Source organism: Stenella coeruleoalba (genome assembly GCF_951394435.1).
Source record: "Stenella coeruleoalba genome assembly, chromosome: 3".
Taxonomy (NCBI): domain Eukaryota; kingdom Metazoa; phylum Chordata; class Mammalia; order Artiodactyla; family Delphinidae; genus Stenella; species Stenella coeruleoalba.
The window spans coordinates 160,676,663-160,690,547 of NC_137148.1; the positions used below are offsets into that span (position 1 = coordinate 160,676,663).

Consider the following 13,885-nt stretch of genomic DNA (forward strand, 5'->3'; position numbering starts at 1 on the left):
GGGGGGCATATGTTGGACAAATAATTCCATGGGTAAAATTATTTGCGACCTGTGACAAGAGAGGCCTTGGTGCTGCACAAGCATAATGGGGGTGGAGGGTGGCTCAAGGAAAACTACTCTGATGCTGAAGTTGGAGTAAAAGTTGAGTGGTGACAAGAGAGAAAAGAGCATTCCAGGCAGCAGGAACAGCATCTGCAAATGTCCTGAGGTGGGAGAGAGTGTGGTATGCTTGTGGAACTCACAAGGGGCCAGGGTGGCTGGATCTGGGGAGTGGGGGCAGAGTGGAGGAATGGTGCGCAGGGCCCAACAGCACAAGAACTGTGGGCCACATCACAGTTCAGGCTTTATGCAGAGGGTAATAGGGAGCTATAGAGTGTGTGTGAGCAGGGGCAGGGGAGGTTATGGTCAGATCTGGGCTGTCAGGGAGGTGGCTGGGAAAGGGTGTACAGGGGGCTGGAAACTCAGGGAAGAAAGAGGCTGAGTTTGTGGGGAGAGGAGGGGTGACTATCTAGCTGTGAGGGCTGAGGGGAGGGAGGAGGTAAGGGTGATTGCCAAGTCTTTGACTGGGGGAGTAGTGCCTGATATGGTGCTATAGACGGTGGGCCAATGACAATAATCATATAATAATCATATTAATTCATCAAGTATTTTTTGAGCATCTGCTGTGAGCCAGGCAGTGTTTGAATCCTTGCGTCCTTGACATTCTAGAGGGGGAAACAGATGACAAGTGATAAATAAGCAAATAAATAAGTTCACACAGCCTTGGAGGTCATTGAAAGGATTTTGAGTTTTATTGTGACAGAAGTGGGGAGCCATGGAGGGTTCTGAGCAAAGGAGGGACAAGATTTGTCTTACAGTCTTGGGTTGCTACATTGAATAGAGACTGTGGCAAGGATGGGATGAGGGAGATCAGATTGGTGGGGGGGTGATGTGAGATGATGGTGCCTCTACCCAAGCTGGGAGCTGTAGAGGTGCAAAGGGGTGGTTGGATTATGATGAGAAATGATTGTTTCATGAAGGTAGTGCTGGCAGGTCTGCAGATGGTTGGAATGTGGGGTTTGGGAGGATGGGAGGACCCCATGTTTGGGTCTGAGCACCTGGAAAGATGGAAACACTATCAGTTGAGATGGAGAATCCCAAATGGAGTAAGTGGTGTTTTTTTTTTTTTGGTGGGTGGGGGGAGTGAGGTGGGGGTGAGATCAGCCTGTTAGTTTGAGCCAGGAGGAGCTGGAGATGTCAGGCTGGCGGGTGGATAGATGGGTCCTGAACTTGGGAGAGAGTTCAGGGCTGGTGATGTACATCTGGGGAGGCTCAGTGTTTACATGTTGTTTTAAAAGCCTCAGGACTGGGTGAGATCATCTGGGGTGTGTGTGTGTGTGTGTGTGTGTGTGTGTGTGTGTGTGTGTGTGTATACAGAGGAGGGGTTTAAGGACCAAGCCCCAGGGGTCTCCAGAGTTAATAATGAGATATGAATCGATTGAATGCTTCCTGTGTGCCCTTCCCAGATATTCTCATTTAATTCTCAAGGGAACTCTTATCATGAAATGGGTACTGTCACTATCTCATTTAACAGAGGGGGAAACTGAGTTCCCCACAGTGAAATGACTCACCTAAGGTCCTACAGCGATATCCTTGGGACCTCAGAGGGGGCCCTGAGTTCTTTCCTACCCCATCTCTCGGGCTCCTCGTCCTGGCTGGATCCCTAGCCCCTCTTTGCCCAGAAGAGGGTGTCCGCAGGGATGGGGTAGGGTTGGGGGGGCGTGGAGGAGATAAGGCAAACCTAGGATGCCGATCCTGGGGCGCCCCCAGGTGGCGCGTGGTGGGATCGTCGGCCGGAATCCCCTGTCCGAAGCTGCTCGCGGACTGAGTGGGAAACGTGCGATCCCTGGCCTTACAGGAGTCACCCGGCTCTTGCCGATGCTGCCTCTTCCACATCTTCGTCCGGACTCAGGGTCTCCAAGCGCGCATCATTCCCTAAACATTGTACCGGCCTCTCCCCACCCCACCTTCCCTTGCAACTCCATCAGACACCAGCAAAAATAACTTTGCCTTGGGAGGCGACACATGTGGGTTCAAACTCCGGCTCTGCACCTTATTAGCCGTGGGCTCGGCACGTGACTGCTCCTCTCTGCACCTCCGTTCTCCCCTGTCATGTGGATTTTACAGGATCATCATGCTTGTAATGTAGATCGACTTTCCGCTAAAGGCTGTGATGGTGAATGAAAGAGACAGGGAGGAAGGGAGGAGGGCCCGGGAACTACAGGCTCTAAGGCATCTGGTCTCCACTAGTTCGGCGTGTGTGTGTGTGAGCGTGTGTGCACGCTCAGTCTTGTGTGACTTGGTATGTTGGGGTGCATTTGGGTGAATATGTGAGCATGCATGTGTGTGCAAGTATGTGAGTGTGTGTATGTAAGAGTCAAAATGTGTGTGATTGTGTGAGTACATGTGTGCTGTGTGTGAGATTGTGTGTGCATGCATCAGTGTGTGCATGTGTGTGTGGCTGTGTGTGGATGGGTGTGTTGGGAAGAGAGGAGAGGAGACTCTCACTCACCAAATGACTGTCACTGTCCACATCAGGCTGTGTTCATCGCAGGAGCTGCTGTCCAAACCTCCCTCCCTTCTGCTTGCAGCAGGCAGGACATTCTGGAGAAATAATGCCCTTGGAAGCAGCCCTGATGGAGGACTGGTGGGTGCATGTTCTCTGCTATCTCCCAGAGGGACTGAGCCCCAGGTGCCCACGGTGGGAACTTCCTTGATAAAACACCTTTTACCTGCTGCCTTCCCTTTTCTGTCTCATTTCCCCACTATCTTACTAGCATTTCCTGGAATCACCTCCCAAGGAAACAATTTACAGTTGATTTCTTTTCTCAGGGACACCTCCAAATAAAGTATTATCACTCGAATCCTTGCATCAGAATTTACTTCCAGGGAACACAAACTAAGACACATACATGGGTTCACTTCTCTAATTCCTATAGACCTAGTCTTATGCCCTTTTTACCAAGAAGGAGATGAGGCTCAGAGAGGGCTAGTTGCTTGCCCAAGGTCACACAGCTGGAGAGTGGGCAAAGGTGAGCTTTGACTGGGCTTTCTGACCCCAAACCCAGTGCTTTCTCCCCTCCTGGGAGCCTTCTCCTTGCTAAGGGCTGTGGGAATGAACGGGGTGGGGCCTGTAAACAGCCAGTAAGGTCCCTGATGTGTGCACCAGAGGGACCCGAAGCTCATGCCTGGTGCCCATGTCCTCATTCTGTCATAAAATAAGAGAAATAATGGCAAACACCAGGCTTGGTGCTGACCTTGTGTCAGGGAATGTTGTTGTAAGCACTTTATTATTTATCTCCTCTCTCTCTCTCTCTCTCTCCAAATATTACCTGGGAAAAAGTTCCACTCGGCTTCTGCTCCCCAACCCCCAGCCCAGCAGTTTGGTGTGATGTCTTTTTAGTTTTAAAAAATTGTGTATACGAGCATTTTCAATGTATGTACAAACATTATGCACACATAACTATTTTTTGAGGACTCCAAATATATTGGGAAATATATCTGTTTGTGAACTTTTATTGTATAATGAACTCCCAGAAAGTTTAGTAGTTTAAAATGACCAACTTTAGTTTGCTTACAAACTTATAATTTGGATAGGGCTCCACTGGAGCAGCTGAAGATCCACTTCCAAGATAGCAATTTGGTAATGGCTATTGGCTGGGGGCCTCAGTTCCTCTCAGCGTAGTGCCTCTCCAGTGGGGTGGCTTGGGTTTCCTCTTAACATGGCAGCTGGGTCCAAGAGGGTGTATTCCAAGAGGACTTGAAGGAAGCTGCAAGGCTTCTTATGATCTAGACTCCCAAGTCCCCAAAGTCACTGAGGACAGATCAGGTTCAAGGAGAGGGGAATTAGACTTTACCTCTGTATCAGTCTGGCTTCTTCAGAGAAACAGAATGAACAGCATCTATCATCTATCTATCTATCTATATCTATTTACATCTATCATCTATCCATCCTCTGTTTATACATATATATTTATCTTAAGATTTCTCTATGATATAAATCTTATCTGTAAATTTATGTCTTGAGATTTATATATTTATCTTAAGATATATAATACAGATATTTATTTTAAGGATTGGCTCATGCAATTCTGGGAGGGCTGTCAAGTCTGAAATCTGTAGGACAGCTTGAAACTCAGGCAGGAGTTCATGCTGCAGTCTTGAGGCAGAATTTCTTCTCTGGGAGACCTCAATTTTTGCTCTTAAGGCCTTCAAACTGATTGCATTAGGCCAATTTACATTTAAGTAAAGGAGTATAATTTACTCCTTTACTTAAAATCAACTGACTGTAGATGTTAACTATATCTACAAAACACTTTCTCAGCAACACCTAGGTAAGTGTTTAACTAAATAACTGGGTACTATAGTCTAGCCTAGTTGACAAACAAAAAAAATAATCATCACAATCTCTTAAGGAGAGGGGCAGCAAACAGTTTGCTGCTATCTTTAATCTACCACTTGGGGAGGAGAGGGGGACAAATGGTCTTTTTTCTCACTGTTGTGGCCTCTCCCGTTGCGGAACACAGGCTCCGGACGCGCAGGCTCAGCGGCCATGGCTCACGGGCCCAGCCGCTCCGCGGCATGTGGGATCTTCCCGGACCAGGGCACGAACCCGTGTCCCCTGCATCGGCAGGCGGACTCTCAACCACTGTGCCACCAGGGAAGCCCTAAATGGTCTTTTTTTTATAGCAGTATACTTCCCAATGGTCCGTTCTCCAAGCCTCCCTACTGTGGCTTGGGGTGGTCCTTGGTGGTCAGGCTAGTTTTTGTGAACAATCATCACCCAATAAACAGAGGGGGACAGAGGAGTATGAAGATGAGGAGGAGGAAGGGGAGGAAGGAGACTATTAATGATTACATTGCCTACAATAATACACCCTAGTGGTTTTTCCTAGCTGTGTGTGTCCTCTGTACTTTTCCTAAGTTTCCTCCAGGCTTTCTGGCTCCCAAACCAGTTTGTTTGATCTGCCACCTGGGCCAGGAATCTGGCAACTCTGCCAGCTGTTCCTGCCTTCAATGTGGCCTCAGGGGCCTGTCTGTTGTTGATCTCAAACCTGCTTTGGGGCTGAGAGTTGGGTCAGATTTCATCAGCCACTATGGGTCTCCAGTATGGTTGGTTCCTGCTGCCCCCACCAGCCCTGATTATCTCAGCACATTTAAGGACAGAAGTAAGAATGAACATGTTTAAGAACGAACATGTGTGCCCCACTCTGTGCTGGGTCTTTACAGTCCTGGCATGGCTTCAGGGGACAGTCTTTATTGATGACCCACTTTTCCCTGTCATTCAGGTTTCTGCTCAAAGGTAACCTCCTCAGGGAGGGCCTCCCAGATTGCCCCGTCCAGAGCAGCCTCCTTGGTCACTTTCTAGCATGTCTCACTCTGTTAATTTCCTTCATTACTACCACCATCCGACTTGGTCTTATTTCCTTTTGGCTTCCCTCATCAGACATGAGCACAACAATCCAGAGACCTTGTCTATCTTGTTTATCCCATGTCCTGAGTTCTAGCAGTGTGCCTGGTACAGAGTAGTTGGTCAAGCACAGTTTTGTTGCTGAGGAATGAACTACCTGGGTGGTATAAATCCACTTCTCCATTTACAGAGAAGGACATGAGGCTTAGAGAGGGCAATTGACTTGCCCAAGGTCACATAGCTAGTGAGTGGCAGCACTTGGATTTGAACTCAGTTCTGCTGAATCCAGAACTTGTTCCTTCCCAACAGCCGAGGAAGGAAAGGTGAAACTCCAGCCATCAGGCAGCCTGCATGCTTCTTCCAGAGAGACTCCAGGCTGACTCCTGGGAGGTGTGTCTTTACGGTGACACCAAATAAGAACTGCTCATCTGTTTTGTGTGCCAGCTATGTGCCCCTCACTGTGCCAAATCCTTATTTCTTTTTAAAATTGTGCTTTAGTGATAGAAGTTATAGCAGCTCAGTGTGGATGAAAAATGCATTAGAGACTCCAATTCTACTTCCTCCAATTCCACTGTGTTGTGTGGATTCTACTGGATTTTTTCAATGCATATACAAACATGTGCACGCATACACGTTTACAAGTTTTGTTTATAATTGAACCTCTACTCACATACCATTTTGAAAGGTACTTTCCCCTACTCTCTCTGCCTGTGTCTGGTAAGACTCTTGCAACTCTCTGTGAGGTTATTTATTTATTCTTTTGGCCATGTTGCATGGCATGCAGGATCTTAGTTCCCCAACCAGGGATTGAACCTGTGCCCCCTGCTGTGGGAGTATGGACTCTTAATCACTGGACCGCCAGGGAAGCCCCGATGTGAGGTTTTATCAGCCCATTTTATGGATGTGAAGAGTGAGGTTCAGAGGGGTGGTGGGCTGTGCCCAAGTCTGGTGACTCACAGTGACTGCCCCCGCCAGGCTGGCACAGCTTTGCCCACTGCCTGGCTGTGGATGGCGGGTAGAACAACCCCTGGAGAAGGGGCAGGGGGTGAGAGGCTTCCCTCCTTCCAACACTGGCTGGAGGACATTCCATAAGCCAGGCTTGTGTGATTTGGCATTTGAGATGTTCCTTGTTTGATGAGAAACCATTGGGGACAGTCCAGCCTCCTCAGGCACAGAACAGAGTGTCCCCACCTGAGGCTTCCCGCCCCCCATGCTGTCTCCCTTTACCCTTCTACCATCTGATCCAGAAAGCTGGGAGACCCGGGTGATGGATCCTGCCCTCCGGTGGCCCCAGAGGCCTGCTGGGTTTTGAGTTCTTGGCCATGATGAAGGAATCTTCAACACCTGCTTCTGGATTGAATGTTGGACCAAATTTTGTCACCTTAGCTGTTTCTCCCAAGGACTCAGCAACTGCAGACACAGTGTGGGTGTTGAAAGAACAAGGACAGGCTTGCTTGTGTCTACTTCTGGGCACTTCACCCCGTGACCATGGGGCCCTTTCAACCACACAGTCCACTCTCCCTCTTCAGTTGGGTCCCTCTCAAAGGTCACCTCCTCCTGGAAGCCCTCATGTCCCTATCACTGTCTGGTACATTCTTGATCATTTATCTGATCATTGCCCTTCTCCCCCTTAGAGGAGCCCCTTGACAGAAGAGAGGATGTCTGCTGTGCTTACTGCTTCATTCTAGCATCTAGAATTGTGCCTGGAACATAGTAGATGCTCAATAAACACATAGCCACAGAGACCTGGCAAGTACAGATTTTTCTCCTCATTTTACAAATGAAAAGACTGAGGGAACAGACAGGGTAAATTTTCCTAAGATACCTTGCAGAGCCTGACTCAGGTCTCTTAAAGCAGTGACTCTCAAACTTTAACAAGCACAGGAATCTCTGGGATCTGGTTAAAACATAAATTCTGATTCGGTAGGTATAATCCTGCGGCAATGATCTGTCACTTTGTAATGAACAGCCCGCAAAACTCAGTGACTTAAAACAGTGACTATTTTTTCTTATGATTCTGCATGTCGACTGAGCTCAGATGGATGGTTCTTTTGTACCATGTGATGTCACCCAGGGCTGTGGTCATCTGGAGGCTCAGCTGTGCTGGACCATCCAGGTGGCTCCCTCACGTGGGTGGCAATTGACACTAGCTGTTGGCTGAGAGATCAGCTGGGGCTGTTGGTCAGAGCTTTTTCATGGGGCTTGGGCTTCCTTATCGCATGGCGACTGGGTTCTAAGGGGGAGTGTTTGAAGAGCAAATGTAAACTTAAGCCACCAGGTCCTCCTCGAGGCCCATAACTAGCATGGCACCGCCTGACCACACAATGTTAGTTAAGCAGTAACAGGCCAGTCGAGATTCAAGGAGAAGAGAAATAAGCTCCTCCTCTTATTGGGGACAAGGGCAGAAAATTGCAGCCATCCCCTTTGCGGGTTGGAGCCCCCAGTTCTGCATCTCCTAGATGCTGCTGGTAAAGCCAATGCTGCTGGTCTGAGGACCACATTTTGAGGGGCTGGTTCTTAGCGTTCATGGCTATAAAGGTCCCTTTCTTCCCTAAACACGTAATGAGCACCCATCCTATGCCAGGATTCACTTTCACTAGTGCTGTCTTGTTGAATTACTTCTCCGTGTGGCTGGAGGGAGTTATTGCACCTCTCTGGACCTCTGTTTCTTCTTCTTTCCCTCTGCTTCTCCCGACCTCTATCTGGCTAGCCCTGCTGTCTCTCACCTACCTAGCCCCGCCCCTGGCTCTTCTCTGGATGGACCTGTCAGCAGGTGGATCCAACTCAGCAGAGGAGGGAAAGAATCTCGGGCAGCGCACCCAAACTTGCTGGAGGGAATGTGGGGTGGGGGTGGGGGTGGGGGTGGTGGGGGGAAATTTAGGCATTTTCCCCAACATTGTATTTGTTGCAGGAAGACTGTCCGAATCCTCTCATTCAGCAGCTCCATCCTTCAAACTCACCCTCATCTTGGAGCCTGACCACGAGGAGACCTCATGGGGGCTGAGGCCACTTTACAGGGAAATTTGGGAGCACGATCTGGATGTGATGTGTTCCCTTTTGTCCTTGTTCCCATTTCCCAGGTGGGAAGGCTGAGCCCGGAGAGGGTCGGCACAGCCCACAGTCACAGTGAGGATGCCCACTCAGGATCTCCCAGCTCTGCCCTCCCCTGTATGGACCCTGTTCTCTCTCTCGGCCCCTTGCAGCCTTACCCCTCATGCCTCCAGGTGCCCTCTTCCGATTGGACCCTTTATCCCCTGAATCTGACGCAGGTAACCCCCAGCCAGGCTGGTTTCTCTCTTCCTGCTTCAGCAGTCATGTCTCGACCTAGGCCCTGGGCTGCTTGGAGGAAGGACTTGAACACCTTCCAGGCTGTGTGCTCTGGAGGGCAGAGGCTTCACGCCTCTGAGCTTCCCAATTCTGTGCTGAGAGATGGTGCATGACGTCTTCCCGGCCCACACATGGAGAGGAGCCCTGGAGATGTTTGGGGACAAGACTGGGCAAGGTCCTGCTCACCTGCCACCTGAACATTCATGATTTTACTTGTCACACCCTGGCCTTGGAAGGGCAGGGCTGGCTGTAAACTTGGGGGCGCAGGGTCATCTTTGCCCATCCCCCAACAAACCCATGTGGGAGGTGCTGAGTCCTGAGAGCGCAGTGTCTGCGCCATGTGACCCTGAGCTGGTTCCTCTCTGGCCTGCAGCCTCGGGTTTTAAGTCTTGGGCAGACGCCAGGCGAGGAGGAGGCAGCCAGGCGTGCAGGGATTGGCTGACTCGGCCAAGCCCAGCCTCCCTCAGTTCAGAGGTCGGACCAGGGAAAAGGCCTCCCAGGAGGAGGGCAGAAGAAGTTGTGATGGACAAGCTGCTCTGACAGAAGGTGCCAGGCTAGTGTTGGCGGGGCTGAGGATTCTGGCCTGGGGCAGGAAGTGTATGCTGCCCTAGACAGGGTGGCTTCCGGGAGAGAGCCGGCCCCAGGGATGATGGTTTCCTCGTAATTGGAGCCCCTGACAACCTTCCATTGATTCACCACTGATTCAGTTTGGGCATTTCTTCATGCGTCTCTTCCTTCCTTTCTTTCTTTCCTCCTTTCTTTCTTTCTTCCTTTTTTTCTTTCTTTCTCTTCTCTCCCTCTCCCCCTCCCCCTCCCCTCCCTCCCCCTCTGGGTCTCCCTCCCCTCTCCCAGACCTTGTCTGCCTTCTCTGAGCCCTTCTTGCCCTGTCCCCAGCACTCACCATCCCTGCCCCTCACTCCCTTGTTCCTGTCCCTCTATGTGTCTCTGCCTCACAGCTCACCATCAGCGCCCCTTTCCTCACCTTCAGGAGCTCACCCTCCACCGAGTCTGCCCTACAGGATGCTGCAGCTGAGCCTGTCCTGGCTGGGACTCGGGTCCTTGGCAGCCTCCCCATGGCTACTCCTGCTGCTGGTCGGGGCCTCCAGGCTCCTGGCCTGCAACCTGGCCTTGACCTACACCTGCTACAGCAATTCTCGCCGCCTCCAATGTTTCCCGCAGCCCCCAAAAGGGAACTGGTTTTGGGGTCACCTGGGCCTGGTGAGTGTGGATAGCAGGACGGTCTGGGGGATCAGGGTGGATGGATTTCCTGAGGGTTCAGGAATGGGGCTCAGGGACCTGGGGGTCTGGGATTGGGCTGGGGTCTAGGATGGTAGAGAAGTGAGGGAGACCTCTTGCCTCACTCCCCCACTGGGTCCAATCCTGTCCTCTCTGTTCACTCTATGCCCAATGCTTTTCTTGTTCTTACCTTTCCTCACCCCAAGCCTGTTTGGGGTCATGTTCCCGCCTGTCTTCCCCACATTAGTGCACATCTGAGGGGATCTCTGGGTGGGCTGCAGAGAGCTGGGTCCCCTGGTAGCCTCACAGTCCCCGCTGCTCATCTTGAGGCCTCCTCAGGGCCACTGTCTGAGGTCTGTTCCCTGCCTGGCACATCTCTGTTGGCCTCAGGCCAGTGTCTGCTCCTCTGTGGGCTTCTGCTTCCCCACAAGAATTAACTAAGACCTCCACCCCATCTTCCCCGCGTGGGGGCACAGCTGGGTTGGAGGAGACGTGTGGGCAGTCTCTCCTCCTCCCCTTCCTCAGGCACCTTCCTTTTTTTAATCTTGCCTTCCACGCCCAAGACATATCAGTGAGCCCCACTGCCCAATTTGGATAAAGGTGAACCACTCCCCCTTTCAGAAGGAATCACTCTGCCCTTATGGCCAAAATTCCTGGGCGGAGGCTTCTGGCCCACTTTCTTAACCTCAGCCCCAGAGGCCCTTCCTCTGTGCTGCATCAACCTCCTTTTTGCCACAATCCACAATCACACTTAAGATTTTGTCATCACCCATAAAGGCACCACCTCCAAAGCCATTGATCTGAGGGCTACATTCTCTGACCACAGCCCCTCTTCCTTCCATCTTCTTTTTTTCCCTCCTCTCCTGTCCTAGACCCTGCCAGGATGTCCAGTCCCCTCTACACCCCAGTTTAACGGCTTCCTTTCCATCCTACTTCCTTGGATACATCTAGCTTAGTTTCTCATCCTTTGCACATGGGCTGAAGTCTCTTGCCACTTGGGCTTTCCTTCATGGCTCTTTGGAAAAGCTTTACCTTGTGTGAGCTCAACCCTTCATGTCCTCTGATCTCTTATCCACGGTGATACGAGAGAAGGTCACAAAACAGGTCAGAGGGGTGACATGTACATCCCCACCTGCCTATTTCCAACGGACTTCATTCTGCACAAAACCTCTGGTCTGGCTGAGCTGCTGTCTCCTTGTGCACAGAGATGCTTTTGCTCATTGCCTCCCTTTCTCTGCTTGCTCTACCTGCTCCAGTCTGGTCCCCACCTCCATCATGCTCCTGCATGATGGCTGTGACTTCTAGGTCTCCAAATCCCATGGACTCCGTTGGGCCCCATCTCATCCACCTCCCAGCAGCTCTCTGAGCTTGTGGACCACCCTTTCCTCCTGGAACCTCCTTTTCCTCTCGGCTGCCCCTTTGCTCCACCTTTGCATGTGGGGAAAGCCCCAGCATCCTAACCCCTTCTCCTTCTTCTCTCTATCCTGAGGCCATCTCCTTACCCAGAGCTCCAACTCCTAAGTGGACCATCAGTTCCCTCCGTAAGTGAATTCCAAGTTCACTTCTCTCCTGAGCCCAAGGTTATGCATCCAGCTCCTTCCTCCTCTCCTCATGTGGGGGGTCTTATAAACACTTCATTCCTTGGTCAGAATCTGAACTCATGTCTCCCTCCCAACCCTGCCCCTGCCCTCAGTCTAGTCCATCCTTCCAGTTGCCCACATCCCATACTTTGTGGCCCCTGAGCCTGCCTGTTCCTCTCACCCATGCATCTGGTCCTAATGTGCTGCCCCCCAAATCTCTCCTCAGTGTCACCTCTCTGCATCTTCTGTCACCCATGGCTCCATCCACCATCATCTTCCTCCAGGAAGCCTCTCCCAGCCTACTCTCTGGTCTCTTCATTGCCACTGTTGTACCCTCTTATCCACTCTCCCTTTAGCCCTGGAGAGATATTTCTGAAATTCAGTTTAGATCATGCCACTTTTTGGCTGAAAACTGTTCACTGACTCCTTATTGCTCTGAAGATAAAGACTAAATGTTTTCTGGCTCATCCCGGCTGTCCTCCTCAGCCTTGTGCATGTCATGGTCACTCTGAACTTCTGCTTTATCTCCTCAATGAACCAAGCCCTTCCCACCGCAGGGCTTTTGCTTGTGTTTCTCTTTTGCCTGGAAGCACTTTCCTTCCTGCGGTTACCCAGTGGATTCCTCCTTATCCATTTTCAACTCAAGTATAATTACCTTCTCTAAGCCTCCCTTGACCCCCACCGCCCCCAGACCCTGACCTATGGCTTAGCCCTGCTCATGCTTAAATAGATAATTGTTCAATTATTTGTTTATTATCCATCTCTCCCACTAGATGGCAGTTCTGGGGACAGACACGATATCTACAGTGGCCCAGCCCAGGGGCTGACATACAGAAGGCATTTAGCAAATGTTTGATAATGTTGTGGTGGAGGCCTGGGTAACTCGCAGTCACTTCCCTTTGTTATCCAAGGCCAAAGGCAGGAGCGTCCAGCTCCTCTCCCCTCCTCCCCCAGACCAGCTTGTCACAGAACGGTATGTCCCAAGCTCATCGTAAAGTTTGCCTGAGATTATGGGTCTTGGGATGTTCTCAGAGAGCCCTGGAAGCAGCGGGAACATTACAAAGTTCCCACAGTTCTGATTCTCCCTCCAAGGGCTTGACTGTAGAGGTTGGTCTCAATCGCTCCTCTCTCCTACAGTCTCTCTTCCTGTGTGACCCTGGCTGAGTCCCTCTCCCTCTTTGGACTGATCTCATCAAGTGCCTCAGGGTCCTCAGGGAGGAGGGAGCAGGGTACAAAGGTGAAAAAGACTTATGTTCACCTACCTGGAACACCCCGGGGCTTGGATGGGGTGTCCTGAAGGACGGGAAGGGATGCCTCACCAGAAACCAACCCTCCCTTCTTCCCCTTTTGGGGGATATGGCCTCAGTTTCATTTGTAATTGACATGACTTATGGGAGTGTCCATGGGTTCAGGAGAGATAGATGGATGGCTCGGATGTAGTACTATGAGAAATGTCTAGACAGGATGTACTAGATAGATAGATAGATAGATAGGATATAGTACTATGAGAAATGGATAGATAGACAGGATGTACTAGATAGATAGATGATAGATAGATAGATAGATAGGTAGACAGGTTGCACTATGCACAGAGCCTCGCCAACAGAAGGGGCTCATAGGTGAGAAGGACTGTCCTGATTGATAGGCAGAGTTCACGTGTGTCCCTTGGGGTCTGCCAGGGCTGGAAGGTCCCAGGACCGTAGACCCTTTACCATGTAGAGAACCGAAGGCTATGCGGATGGGCCAGAACATGAAAGGATGTGGGACCAAAACACAGGAACAAGTCCTGAGGTTACCTGGCTACCCACAAACCTTTTCCATGGGGATCTCCTCCTGTGGCCGCCCCTGGGGCTGGAACCACTCCCAAGATGAGAAAACTCCATTTTCTCGAGCTAAAGTCATCCTCCCTGTGGGCAGAGAGCGTGTCTTCTCCCTGTGCCCTGGGATACATCATTGGGACTTGAAGAGGCTCCAGGACCCTCCCCCAGAGTGAAGGAGCGAGAGCAAGCAGCGATTCCCTCCATCTGTGCAGAATCCCACACACTGTCCACTGCAGAGGGTCCTTCTGGAGAGTGATGGCCCTTGCCTTGCCTGCAGGTCCCCCCAATGGAGCAGGGCTTGAGGGACTTAACTCAGCTGGTGGCCACCTGCCCCCAGGGGCTTATGATCTGACTGGGCCCCATCATCTTCCTTATCGTTTTCTGCCACCCTGACATTGCCTGGTCTGTCACCAGCACCACAGATGCCCGCCTGGAACACATGGTAGTGGGTGCTGTGGCAGCATCTGAGGGCT

At 51.1% G+C, this 13,885-nt stretch overlaps 1 protein-coding gene across 1 annotated transcript in view; it reads left to right on the forward strand.

Moving 5' to 3' along the window:
- Positions 1-9,264: 9,264 nt before the first annotated feature.
- The window catches only part of LOC307185079 (cytochrome P450 4F3-like), a gene marked incomplete at its 3' end in the record, with an annotated part of 69,265 nt that continues 64,644 nt past the window's right edge, over positions 9,265-13,885 (forward strand). Inside the window, 1 exon segment of the mRNA XM_079918881.1 lies at positions 9,265-9,994. Within this exon segment, the coding sequence (XP_079775007.1) occupies positions 9,850-9,994 (145 nt within the window). The 5' untranslated portion in view covers positions 9,265-9,849.